At 38.6% G+C, this 13,929-nt stretch overlaps 1 protein-coding gene across 1 annotated transcript in view; it reads left to right on the top strand.

The window, feature by feature from the left end:
- Positions 1-1,920: 1,920 nt before the first annotated feature.
- Positions 1,921-13,929, top strand: part of LOC118329569 (3-phosphoinositide-dependent protein kinase B-like) — a 15,160-nt gene continuing 3,151 nt past the window's right edge. Inside the window, 24 exon segments of the mRNA XM_035663792.1 lie at positions 1,921-2,117; positions 2,843-2,981; positions 3,395-3,543; positions 3,621-3,744; positions 3,831-3,898; positions 3,984-4,130; positions 4,275-4,407; positions 4,853-4,899; positions 4,992-5,082; positions 5,213-5,247; positions 5,339-5,417; positions 5,681-5,739; positions 5,873-5,992; positions 6,096-6,245; positions 6,320-6,530; positions 6,760-6,894; positions 7,164-7,262; positions 7,437-7,499; positions 7,675-7,805; positions 12,052-12,181; positions 12,740-12,858; positions 12,949-13,045; positions 13,565-13,632; positions 13,716-13,806. Coding sequence (XP_035519685.1) covers positions 2,008-2,117; positions 2,843-2,981; positions 3,395-3,543; positions 3,621-3,744; positions 3,831-3,898; positions 3,984-4,130; positions 4,275-4,407; positions 4,853-4,899; positions 4,992-5,082; positions 5,213-5,247; positions 5,339-5,417; positions 5,681-5,739; positions 5,873-5,992; positions 6,096-6,245; positions 6,320-6,530; positions 6,760-6,894; positions 7,164-7,262; positions 7,437-7,499; positions 7,675-7,805; positions 12,052-12,181; positions 12,740-12,858; positions 12,949-13,045; positions 13,565-13,632; positions 13,716-13,806 — 2,595 coding nt within the window. The 5' untranslated portion in view covers positions 1,921-2,007.

The raw sequence follows: 13,929 nt of genomic DNA, 5'->3' as shown, positions 1-13,929 counted from the left end.
ACAGATTTCTTTGGGTTTGAACATTGTCAGAAATGTTTGAGATAAGGGAAGTTACCAAACCCAACAAAATATATAAAAAATGTTTTAATAGGCATTTCATAGAATGATATATTATATCTATATATCTATTATTACATGGGGATCCTCAAACAATAGGCAAAACTTATGTGTAAATGTATCATAATTGTTATTATATGTGAACATTATTCACTTTTAACAAATGATCATGTCTTAAGTTATTACTTTGTGAACTGGTACTGAAATAATGTATTCTTTACACCCTTTGCTTATTAAAGAAAAAACTGAAGTGGAAAATAAAACTGGGCTGTAATGGTTCTTATTCTGTTATGTTTTGTCATGTTATATACTGTGTGTGGGCTTTAGTATGTGCTGGGTGATGTGGAGTCGTCTACTGATTATTTGCTTTGACATCAGAATGAGTCTGATGGGACTTTCATCACCTGAGTGTAATGTGACCTGGTTCCAGAAAATCACCATTATGTACCAAATGTGACCATGTTCACATATGAAGATTTAGTATTTGGGACTTAGATCTAACATGTGAGTATTTTTTGTCAAATTCAAGATAAGCAAGTAATTTACCCCCAAACAGTGTGCACAAATGTTTTTAGTGTTTACTTGTAGATTTGGCCATGGCCTGTTTTGTGTATATAAACAACATATTCAATCTGTGATTATCCGTGAAAGTGAGGTTTAGGAATCCACTTTCCATGGGTCGAGTCTGAACTGTGCCTACAAATGCAGTACAGGAATGTCAGGAACAAGAAAGAGGACAAAATGAAATCCTTAATGGGTTGGCAACAGCTATGTTGAGGAAACGTCAACAGAAAGGATGGATCTCAGATAGTTCAGCTCCTAATACTGTATGTCCAGTGATTGACTGTTGAGTCTTAAAAGGTAAGACATAAAGGGGACTTGATTACAGCTTGTTAATGAACACTACTCTCAGTTAGTATACACCAGTAGGTTCAATGGATAAGACTATTTACTATTTATTTTTATCGTATCTATCTATCTTATTCTATTCGTATCTATCGTAATTATCTATCTAATCATCATCTATCTATCTATCTATCTATCTGTGTGCTCTGTGAATCAGTGTTGTTGGCACTCCATTGGGGTGAAGACAATAAACCAGGAAGTAGAATATACTGAGCAGAGCACACATTTTTTTATTAATACATATTCAGCAGTCGTTTACAATAAGTAAATAAATACAGTACATTAATCAGTTGCACCTGATCCACCCTCACGCTCTCTCTGTCAGCCGGAGTCCTTGCACGCCCCTTTGTTTGTTCTCCATTCCCCTTTTTATTTACTCAATAAATCTTTAAATATCAATAAAGATTTATCCAGCATTATATTCCATAATATTCGTACCTGAATTTGCTTAATGAAAAGCAAGTTTTTCTTTAAAAATACCCTGAGCAGGTTTGGTTTTCTTTTCTAAGTTTGTATTGTTTGATAAAAAGTAATCTTATACATTTTCCTTCTTACTTGTCTTTATTTGCATATTTAGTGTTGAGGTGGTACAAAAGTAATGGACAGTTACGTTACTTTAATAATGTGATACTGGGATTAGGTTACTGACTCCAATTGTATCAGATTACATTTTTAAAGTAACCCTCCCAACCCCTGTGTGTAGAAAGTGCCCCTTTTATCAATTTTGCCCCGACCCTGAAACATTGTGTGCGCACCACTGGACAGATATATACCACAATAATAACTGTAGTCACTGATAATGAACAACACATTTCTGATATTCAGCAGTCGTTTACAATAAGTAAATAAATACAGTACATTAATTGGTGCCCAGTTTCACTTCCCACAAAATAAAACCACGTGACTCTCCGTGAATGACGTTCATCTGCGGAAATAGAAACTTAAAGGTTTCTGAAATCAGCTGAATCGAAACAGTGCGCAGATAAACGGGACAAGCAGCAGAGTGAAGACGTGAAGGGAAAAGAGAAAAAGAGTTTTGCATTTATGATGGAAACTGGAAACCACGTAGCGAGATTAAACGAGTATGCACAGAAAAGACGCTCTGTACTGTGCTATGAGGACCTCGGCTCTGTTGGACCTGCACATAATAAAGTGTGAGTTTAATCCATTTCTGTTAGCTGTGGATTTCACATACCTTTGTATTGATATATATGTATCCTGCCACAGTCGTGCTCCTTCAAACTGGGAGTACTCTTAGGTAAGAGTGTTAATTATTAATAGGGTGGTGGGTCAATATCAAGGTGATACCCACAGAAAAACACAGCAGGTATATGAGAGTAAGGACCTGTCACACCTTTCTATTCACAGCAGGAAGAGATTTTTCTCAGGTAAGTTTTTCAGAGATAGGCGAATGGGTGGAGCATGACCTGTGCAAGGCCATACTGATTTTTTGAAAGAACAAAGTGTGTTGATAAAGTCCTTTAACTGCAGCAGATGACATGGCTGAGATGGCCTGCTTGCTGTCTTAGGATCAGCTATGCTCTTTGGTTTGCAAAATCTTTATTTGTAAAGTCAGTTGTGGTCAAGTAAATGTCATAGGAGATGTATAAAGTTTACAGGAGTAAATACAAGTTCCTCAAAACGTATGTATGTAATAAATGTTCCATTTTCACCCTATTGATGTAATCACAACTGAACCAATCTTTACTGTGTGGATATCCTGCTGGAGTCCCACAGTAAGACAGAGTGGATGATTATTGCCTCCTAGAGGCTGACTGTGGTAGTGTACAGATTCATGTAATTAAATGAACCCCAGCCACATTATTTCCCATCAACATTCCTGTAACGTTATAATAAAAATGTGATAATTGCTCTACAGATTCACCCAGAGGGCAGTCTTAGATGGTAAAGTCTATCCTGACGGTGTGGGGAAGACCAAGAAGGAAGCCAAGCAAAGTGCAGCTAAAAATGCCCTGAAATGCTTGTTGGAGAACGGACATCAGAACCCAGCGGACTCAGTAAGATTGTAGTTCCTCTTTGCTTCACTGGAGGATACTGGATCGACCCCCCGTGGGTTTACAAGACACTAAAAATACAGTTGCAGTAATCAAACATTTAATTTCATTACAAAATTACAGATTATAGATTCGTTTTTTGTGGTGGTGGTGGTAGAGTGACAGGAAAGGGGGTAGAAAGAGGGCATGACATGCAGCAAAGGGCCACAGGTCAGAGTTGAACAGACCGTTGCAACAGGGGCTCAGCCTTGGTGCAATGGGTGCCAGCTCTACCAGGTGAGCTACCAGGACGCCCCATACAGCTCATTCTTAAACTAAATATTCAGCTTTTTCCCATTTGGGCACAATAGGTTTGCTACAAAAAGCGTTCCTTTCTTCTATCTCTCTTTAATATTTATTTGTTATTATCTTGACAGACAGAAAATGCAGCAAAACCTCCGGCTGCACCAGTTCATCAGACAAGTACCAGTGACATCAACTACATATGCTGGCTCAATGAATATGGTCAGAAGAATAGGGTGTCTATAAAGGCTGTGGAGTCTCTGGGACCAAACAATGTTACTCCGTAAGTCTCCAGACTCTTAGCTAATTTGTCACGATTTTAAAAATGCATAAAATTAATTAAAGTTTTTGTGATATTAGATGCTGCAGCTTTGTGGTTGATGGTAAGGAGTATCCAGTGGTCACTGGGGAAACAAGGAGGGAAGCTAAGGAGGAAGCAGCCAAGCTTGTATATGATGTGATACATGGCAGTAAAATGGCAGAGGTGAGTAATATACAACAGTTTCTTAGGCTTAAAAATCCATTGTGTCGTGCCACATCTTAAAATTGTACCTTTTTTTAATTTTCAAGACTGCAGATGAGAAGTCCAACCATGCATCAAATAAAGAAAAGGAGGAATTAAATCTTTCTGATATCAGGTGAGTAAATCTTAACAGTTATTACTATAAGTTAATTTTCATGTTTTGTTTTTTTTCATGTTGAAATGTTACTTGTTTCTTTCAGTAATAAGACAAAAAGCCTCAGTGTGAGCTCCAACAACAGCTTTACAGAGACAAATTACATAGGAATTGTCAACCACTACTGCCAGGAAACAAGCAGCTCCCATAAATTTATGGAAGAGAGGAGATGCGGTCCATCTCATAACCTTCAGTAAGTATGAACCTGAACCTCTGTAACCTGAATAAACACTACAGACACTCTATGTTAACTCTTGATTGATGTTCAGTAATAAACTATATTAAACCGTTTACGTAATGATCTGAAGTATTTCCTCCTTTTCAAAACACAACACAGATTTTTCTACAAATTAGTGATAAACAATAAGGACTACCCTGTGGGTGAGGGTCAGAGCATCAAGGAAGCCAAACAAAACGCAGCTCGGTTGGCCTGGTCTGCTCTTCAGGAGCAGTCAGACTGGGACAGCAAGGTATTTCATATGTTCTACTTTAAATCATCTAATAGGCAGTCACTTTTCACTAGTTTATTAGATACTGCTAGCAAAAGTAATGCAGTCTAACACAGTAGTCCTGCCACAATCCCACCAAACTGTCAAAGGAACATCAATAACAATCAGAATAGGAGCAATATGTTTAGTCTAACCCAAAGAAGAAGTAGGCAAAGACTGTGTGGGGGACGTTAATGGTACTTGGAAATTGTGGCAGAGTGAGACCTCTTACTGTCTCTCAACTTCAGTGTGTTCTTTGAGAAAAAGTGAGCCCGTCTCTGTCTCTGTAAAGTTCAGTCCCTGTTTCTCATACTAACAGGTAGCAGCAGATCTAAACCCCAGCTACTTTTGAATTCCACTAAGGTGAAATTTTACATTCAGTAATTATGTCTAACATTGTGTCAAACACATTCTTTGTGCATTTTAGGTGTCCTTCAGATCAACAGTGTCCGAAGATGGTACACCACCTACACGGTAAGGCATTTATTGTGATCAATAGGAGAACAAACCGTGGAGTTAAATACTGACAAAAGCTGTACTCATGTCTCTCATTGTATTCCCTCTAGGGAGTCCCATGAATCATCATCACAAAGCATGTCAGGGAGCACAGGTAGCTCAATAATGTTCGCAGATACATCAAACCCCTCCGCGGCTCAGGTAAATTAAATAATTTAATTTAAATAATAATATTATAATATATATAATATAATATTTATTATTATTATTTATTATTATTTAATTTTATTTGGAACATTGTAACAATTAACCACTTTTTTTTAAATTGTAGATGTCCTATGAATCTGAAGATGATGCACAATCCAGGTTGTCAGCTTTATTGTTCATTGACTCTAGTATTTAAACATATTGTACAGCTTGATAATGAAAATGCTTAACTCTTGTTATGTTCTCCTAGGGAGTCTCATTCATCGTCACAGAGCGTGCCAACTAGCTCAGGGATAGGCACTGATTCATCAAACTCCTCCAGTGATCAGGTCTGCACTTTTTTTACCACAATTTTAAAATCTGTGATAGTTAAAGCAAATCAAAATGTTGTCTTATCTTCTGCTTAGAAAGAGAGAGAGCAACAGAACAGTAGTAAACTTATAAGAGAACATTTTCTTCTTGAGGGGAGTCGCTACAAAACAATGTACTGTTTGGCTGTTTTGATGTAACAGATGACACCTTGTATGTCCACGTTGTTAAAGAGGATACAACTACAACGATTTTAATCTTTTTTATTCTTTTATTCTCTTAGTCTGCTGCCAAAAACAATAATATGGGAAAAGTTAAGAATCAGACACCAGCCCAGTCAAGGTATGAAAACGATATTCATTTGCAGTGTGTTTTTTGCTGATAATATGGTCTTAAGTCTCTTTCTCAATAATTTATTTACAATCAAAAGGACACTTCTGTTTTTGCCTTTTTGCCTAAATGTTAATTTCGACAGGTTTACGTCAGACTTTGATCCCCTGAAGCGTCTGGGCAGTGGAACATTTGGTGTTGTTTACAAAGTAAGACAGAAACTGTTGAAAAAGGATTATGCTGTAAAGATTGTCCGCTGTGAAGAGTAAGTATGCAGTAGTAAGGTTCCAGTGTGCATTGTAGTGTGTGCGGTGTTTGTGCAAGTGCTTTGTGTACTGATTCATTTACTTGTTCTCCTTTTCTGTCAGGAATTGTCTTCGAGAGGTAGGGACATTATCAGATCTCCTTCACCCTAATATTGTTAGATACTACACATTTTGGATGGAGGATTCAGAATACCAAGATACCAAGAATTTACCAAGAGGGGACAATTCAGCTGACAGTTACACCTCATCCCAGTAAGTCCCATACACTCTTAACTTTTAATTTCAAGTTAAGGGTGAGTAATTAAATAATTTTTCTACTTTTCTAGGTCTACAGATAATTCATCATCGTCCTCTAAGTACCTCTATATTCAGATGGAGTTGTGTGACACCAAAACACTCAGAGCGTGGATTAAGGAGAAGAACACTCGGTCTCTGCAACACTCCAAGAGGAGAGAAGAAAGTCTAGGCATTGCTCAACAAATAGTGAGTGGAGTCGAATATATTCACTCCACGAAGCACATCCACAGGGACCTTAAGGTGAGCATTATGTCCTCCGGTTTACCCTGACGGGGCCCCATCAGCAACCTGAGACGGATCATTGATCATTGATGTAATCATGCTGACCGTTTAGATTTGATGCTGGTGTCGGGTACACAGATACCCTTTTTAAAATCTTTTTCGTAAGTTCACTAGTTCACATGCCCATCAAGTGAGGAGCTACATTCATTTATTTATTTCAATTCCTGTTTTTGTTTTCAATGCTAAGCCTGACAACATCCTGTTTGGACTGGATGGAGCTGTGAAGATCGGGGATTTCGGTCTTGTCACCAGAGATAATGATGACGCTTTGATGGATAGAACAGTGAACAGAGGAACCCCACTTTACATGGCTCCTGAACAAGTGAGATATTGAGATTTTTTTAATTCTGTATGTTATTGTGGTAACAAATGTTTTTTCTAATGGCCATAATTATGGATTTCCTGAAGCTCAGGCTCAACTGCTATGTAACAATATTTCAAAACTTAATAGCTGATTTAAGCAGTAAAAATGGAGCAGAAAGCTAAAACTTAATTTACCACATGAGCATAACTAGTTAATTTATCATGACGATAAATGAAAGGATAATATTAGGCAGCTTTTGTCAATACTGTGTTCATTTTCTATCACAGAACAAGGAGAACTACGACCGAAAAGTGGACATTTTTCCTCTGGGGTTGATATACTTGGAACTCCTTTGGAAAGTTTCTACTGGCCATGAAAGAGGAGATGTGAGTCTTTCATAAACTGAACCTAACATTGTGTGTTATTATTTAAGTCTGACAAAGACTCGCCACAGCAGTGTTACCACTTTATGTAGACCTGTGTCTATTATATTTGATTTGAATTATTGGTACATTAACTAACATGTTTTTTTCATTCTTTTATCACTGCATGAACACCAGTTTTTGCATAAAGCCAGATGTCAGAAGTTCCCCAAAGAGTTTTCACTTACCTTTGCCAAGGAGGTAGATTACCATATTCTATCTATCCTAACTGATCACATGAAACAGTATTTCCCACCGTGTGCCAGTGCATATGTTGGAAATACTGTGGAGTGAAGCTTCAGCAACATTATAACAGCATTTATTCCTGTTGGTATAAAGACTCAGTAGCAGTTTTTGGTTGTTTTTTTTGTTGCAGGAGCAAATCATTAAGTCAATGCTGAGTGAGAAGCCAAAAGACCGACCTGAAGCGAGCAAACTGAAGGCAGAGCTGGAAAAGTGGGCTCAGATGTTCAACACACAGAAAATGCGTCAGGAGAATGTAACTATGTGATTATCACAAGGAACTGTGATAAGTAGTGAGAGCGTATGGGGATCTGTTTGTTCTGATGCCTGTGATGTGATGAAATTATCTGATATACTGTTATTAACATACTGTACTTATAGCGCTTTAACCTGAGGTCCATCAAAGCTCTTCACAAGGCCTCACACACCTGTGGCAATGGATGGTGTGTGTTTTGCTCGAGGACATACAATTAATGAACAATTTATAAATGTTACCTAATACTATGTGTTTTTATAATGAAAAGGGGAAAAGGGAATGAAACATGAAATCAATTGTATTGTGATTTTAAAAAGCAGCCTTTGTTCTAAATAATCATGTGAGGTGAAATGTGTGAACAGACTTATTTTTTATTCTATGCTGGAAACGGTTAAATGTATTTAAAGTTATGTCACATTAACAGCCTTTATTGTGTACTGAATATGTTAATTATGGGGCAGAAGGGTTATAAAAGACATGTATAATTAAACACTGTGCTTGACAGGAACATATGACGTTAATGTAAATCTGATGGTTATGTATGTAACTGTAGTTACTTACTGTAACTAGATAAACAGACGAAGAATATGTATTTGGTACTGTCATACAATGTGGATTAACATCGAGATTGTTTTTATTTTTTCTTAAGTTGAATTAAACTTAGCTTTTTACCCAGCTGCCTCATGTTGCTTTCAGTTGAAAATGTTCCCTTTTTTTGTACTGACTGTTAATAATGGTTATCTGGGGTGGAATGATCATCATGCTAAATGTAAATATACACACAGACACATAATATACTGTACATGCAGACAGTATTATAGCCATTCATAATTTTACTTTTTCTGTTTGGATTGATTAATAATTTAAACCATGTGAGAGGCTGTTACATTAGGATCCTTGTGCAATATACGAAAATTGCAGCATTAATGTCAAACTGTTGATTGTATCTGAACTTTATTTTGTTCTGTTCTTGTGCTGTTTTGCTGTCTGAAGACAAATGTACTGCCCCCTATTATAATACAAATCAGAGATTCTGTCTGAAGATAAACAACTTTTTTTCTCCCAATCTTCTTGTAATATTAATCAGATGGTTACGTATGTAACCGTAGTTTTCTGAGCGACGAAGACTGACTGTAAACAGATAAACAGATGAAGAATATATTTGATACTGTCAGACAATGTGGATTACCTTAATGATTTTTTTTCTTAAATTGAATTAAACTCTGCTTGGCTTTTTACCCAGCTGCCTTATGTTTCCCTTGCTTTTATTTAAAAATCAGCCTTTTGGCTAACACTGGCTCATTTACAGCGATAGTGATCAGTGTCCCAGAAGAAATGAATAAAATGTCAAAAGTTCCAGTGTGTAATATTTAGGAGGATCTACTGGCAGAAATCAAATATAATATTCAACCCTTTTTGTTTTCATTAGTGTAAAATCAACTGTATATAGGAATTGTGTTTTCATTACACTGCCATGTTTTTAAAATAGCCCAGAATGGACTAACCACATACTTGCTGGAGATAGGGTCTTTTAGGTTTTTTGTGAGTTTTGCGGCCACATTAGTTTCTCCTACACACTTCACAGCCAGTTCTCAAACATAGACATGAGTAGTGTCCAGCTAACTGCAATCTGCAACTTCAACAATAGATGCCACTAAATCCTACACGACAGGACATATGAGTGAGGTCGGGGCTTGCAGGGATGAGCGGAAAAATAAGGGCATGTAATAAGGCTACAAGATACAGGATCCGGCGAGCACTGTGAGAGTCATGTTCTTTGACTTCTCCAGTGCTTTCAACATCAACCATCCGGCTCTACTGGGTGAGAAGATGACTGCGATGCAGGGGAGTCCCCCCATCGTGTCCTGGAATTGTTGTTTACCGAGATGGGCAGACACAGTGACGTACGCCTACGAACTGTGTGTTGACAGGGGTGCGTCAGCAACACTGTGGCCCTCAGGGGACTTCCTCTCTCCCTTCCTCTCACCCCTCTTACCGCAGACTTCAACATTTGCGAACGAGTCCTGCCACCTTCAGACAGTTTTCTGATGGACTCAGAAATAGTTGCGTTGTAATGAAAGGGGTGAATCGGCGTGAATACAGGACTGTGCGTGGGCAGCTTGCACTGGACGTGAGCGTGACTCATCTGCAGCTCAATTGCAAAGACAAAGGAGCTCATAGTGGATCTGAGGGGGGGCGAAATCACCAGGTGACCCCGTTTCCATCCAGGGCGTCCCTGTGGACCACTGTTTGAGGAATATCAAGTTACCTGGGGGGTGTTACTTTTAATATATTGGACTGGACCAAGAAAACACAGAGGCGGCTCTACAAAAAGGGCCCAAAGACGACCTATCTGTTTCCTAAGGAGGCTGGAGGCCTTTTAACTCTGTCGGACGGATGCTGAGGATGTTTTATGAGCTCTGTTGTGTCCAGTGCGTCTTCTTCGCTGTCACATGCTGGGCAGGCTGGGGCTGGCAAGGTCTGCCAGACACCAACCAGACTTAACAAAACTGGATCAGGGACGGGCGTGATTCGTGGGGGGAGGAGCTGACACTGACGACCGTTATGGCAGAGGAGGAGGATTGCTGTCCAGGCTTCAGCTCCAATAGTTCTCCACCCTCTCTACGACACACTGGCCAGCAGAGAGCAGCCTTCAGCAGAAGGACATCCTCTCACGCCAGGATGCCCACCACAGAGCGCCACAGGAAGATCATTCCTGCCTGTGGGTCATCAATCTCTACAAACGCCTCCTTCAGCGAGTCAGACACCCCCTCTGTAATTCGGACTCAAACATGGACAATCATTTTTAGCCACTTTTATGCACATTATTAAACAGTGGTACATTTGATTTTTCTATACTATATATATATGTTTTAATATATGTTGTTTGTAATCTGGAGTTTGTAACAAAATTATTTCCCCACTGGGATTATAAAGTATTTTTATATGTGTTGTCGATCTGATAGATTGTAGCTATAGTTGCGTATTATTATTTATTTTCATAATAGGATCAGGGAAGAATCACCTTAGGGGGCCAGTACCTGTGCACAACTATACAAGGAATTGGACTCTGGTTTATACCTCGGATTCTCAATGTACAAACAAACTCTTATAGCATAAGCAGAACAAGATAACAATAACATAATCTTATATGTGCCCAGTTACTATATATATATAAAAACAAACAATAACATTTGTAGCTGCATAAGGAGCTGAAAATAAATATTTTATGGTTAAAGGTTTAAGGTTTCTTTATGTACATAAGGTAGGTGGATATGACTATATATATGACTTGTTTTTGTCTATTTGTGTTGTTGTTTATAACATATTTAATAGAATATAACATTAAGTACGGTACACACTCCGGTACAGTAGGTGGCAGTCAGTTGGTTTTCAATCCTCCTTTAAAATCAGAAAAGACGAAACATACTGGATATTATTGGATAAGAAAAAAGAAAAAAGGAAACAAGTGGAAGGAGCTCGTTGTTGGTCACTGGTTTGGCGCCAGTGTGCACCGACCTTAAATCACTGTGGACACAGAAAAGTGGCGCTGTGTTAGAAGTAGACCTTGTTTAATTACAATAATAGTTACAATTCAAGATGGACATGAATAAAAACCCAATCGAGTGTCCAGGAACAACCCTACCGGAGAGGAAACATGAGGAAGTTTTCACCGAAGAACCTGGACTCAAGAAAAGGTATTCTGCGACTAAATAACCAGTGAAGTTAAATATGTAGCTCTTTGCGCCACAAAATAACACTGGAATACAGGGCGACACGTCTATTAAGGCAACTCTGTTGCCAAATATTACCGCGTTGTTCTACACAATTAAATTCTTAGTTTAATTACCGCGGGAGTCTCATGCTGCGTTCAGGTTCAGTCAGGAAAAAAACGGATCTCGACGGATTTTTTTCCCCCTGAAGGATGAAATTTCCATCGTCCACCATTTGCAAGTTGCCTTTTTTCGTGGGGGAGGGGAGCTACACAATAAATCAAAGTATTATTGAAGTCTAGTTCTGCACTATAAAATCTTAAATCTGAAGAACAAGATTTGTCAGTTTTTACAGCATTGAATAAAATGATTCTCAACAAATTATTAAAATGTTGTTTGGTTTTTGAAGATGATTTTCAGGGTTAATGAAAGTGTGAGACTATTTGTGATCCCCCAAAAGACTTGATAAATAATTCTCCTGTTTAAAAAAAGTGAAGTACCTGGGTACAGCCATTAGTACATGTTTGCTTTCTCTCATCAGAAGACCCTTGATGCCCCTGCCAAATGTTCAAGCCATTCCCATTGGTGTGGGGAAGAATACAGACTCCAAGCACAGTGCAGATAAAACTGCCCTGATGGGGTTAAAGGAGAATGAAAATCCGGGACCAGTGGTAAGATTCATCTTTTTTTTAAGCTGGTGTACTGAGCCAACCAAAGCCACAATGAAAGTTTCTTTTTCTGAACTACTTTTGTGTTGCCTCGCAAAATGCATTTATTACTCGTTCCTCCACCGAGCTCTGACTGTGAGCACAGCTGCTCTGCCTGACTGTGACTGTGGATGCTCGGCCCATGGCTGCATTTGTGGTTGGACGTGGACATGTCTACGGGAGCTTTACTGTGTCCTGTTAACGAATAAAGACATAAGAAGCCCCCAAAAATAACCTTAATCATAATAACCAAAACACAGCCGTGGCTACAGCCACAGTCACATCTGCAGTCTGTCACAATCCGCTATAACTAGCTATACTAGCTATACTAGCTATGTATCTAGCAGCAATAATATCTGTGCCAAAGCTAAGGGTGTGTAGACTCTACAGAATATTATATCATAATACATCTCAGCCTGTCTCTGTGGATCAGAAAAAATGCAAGGTAAAGCAAAGAAAATTCCCGCCATCACCTTTTGGAGGCTCCAATAGCAGTGTAAATATTTGTGCTTTTCTTGACAGACTGCACCAGTTCAGCAGCAAAGTGTGACCAAACCAGTGAACGTAAGCGAGCTCAATGAAAACGTGCAAAAGAACGGGACTTTGGGGCCAGCGAGCCTGGGACCGAATAATGCTTCTTCGTAAGTCACCACACTGCATTTTAATGAATCTGGTTGATTAGTTGGCATTTTAAATCATTTGATTAAAAGTTTTATGAAATGATATCATAGCATCGTGGTTGGTGATCAGGAGCCAGCTGCAAAGGAGACTAAGGAGGAAGCAGCCAGGCCTGTATATCATGATGAAATGGATAGTGAGGCTACAGAGGTAAGTAGTAACATATGTTATGCACTAAAGTGCTCATTATTAAGGTTGTAAATTGTATTGTAAGATTGAATGATCGTGGAGGCTTTTACAAAATAAAAGAGCAAACATGGTTTATCTCGATTACAGAAAGTAATCCAACGATGTGATTGGCTTGTTGGAATTCAAATAGTAGGTGTCCACAACAGAAGTACTAATGTACACTACTGGTTACTGGGAAAAGTAATATTATTACTAATAATGAGTTACTGCCCAACAATTTTTAAAATAGTTATGAACTTTTTTGGATAATTATCGACACACTCAACTTTGATATCATTTATACATTTTTACTATGTCAAGCCACTTCCAGAGGCTTTAACCTGTCATTTTAAGAATGACACTTGATCCCTGATATTTAAGAACAGTCAGACTGGAAAATGAATTATTTTCATCATGTTTTCACTTAGTATGGGTCACTTTAGTTACTATGAAAGATGATACAATGTAGAAGTTAAAAACTTTCACATTTTTGTGTTTCAGCTGTCCTCCGACTCAGCTGTGTCTGATGATGGTGCACCAGCCTGGAAGTCCACATCACAAAGCCCACTGTGAGCCCCTGACTGGGGGTAGACTACAATGGTACAGCTTGTTTTTGACGATTTTACTAATGCCTTTCATTGTATTCCACAAGGGATCCCCTTGATGCCAAATCAAAAAGCGTGGCAACAACTTCAAGTGACTCAGTCATTTTCACCAACTCCTCAAGCCCTCTCAAGGATCAGGTGTGTTATTGCCTTTTTTAAGCCTGAATTCAACCATCCAGTGCTCTATTGAGAACAAGACAAGTCCAAGGCAGGGTCCAAAAAAGGTTCCTGTCTATATTGGCTCAAGTCCTTTCAAATAAT

This window comes from Morone saxatilis, unplaced genomic scaffold (genome assembly GCF_004916995.1).
Source record: "Morone saxatilis isolate NCDOM2014 unplaced genomic scaffold, NCSU_SB_2.0 Contig19, whole genome shotgun sequence".
Taxonomy (NCBI): domain Eukaryota; kingdom Metazoa; phylum Chordata; class Actinopteri; family Moronidae; genus Morone; species Morone saxatilis.
The sequence above is the reverse complement of the archived record's forward strand: the minus strand, read 5'-3'. Positions and strand labels throughout refer to the sequence as shown.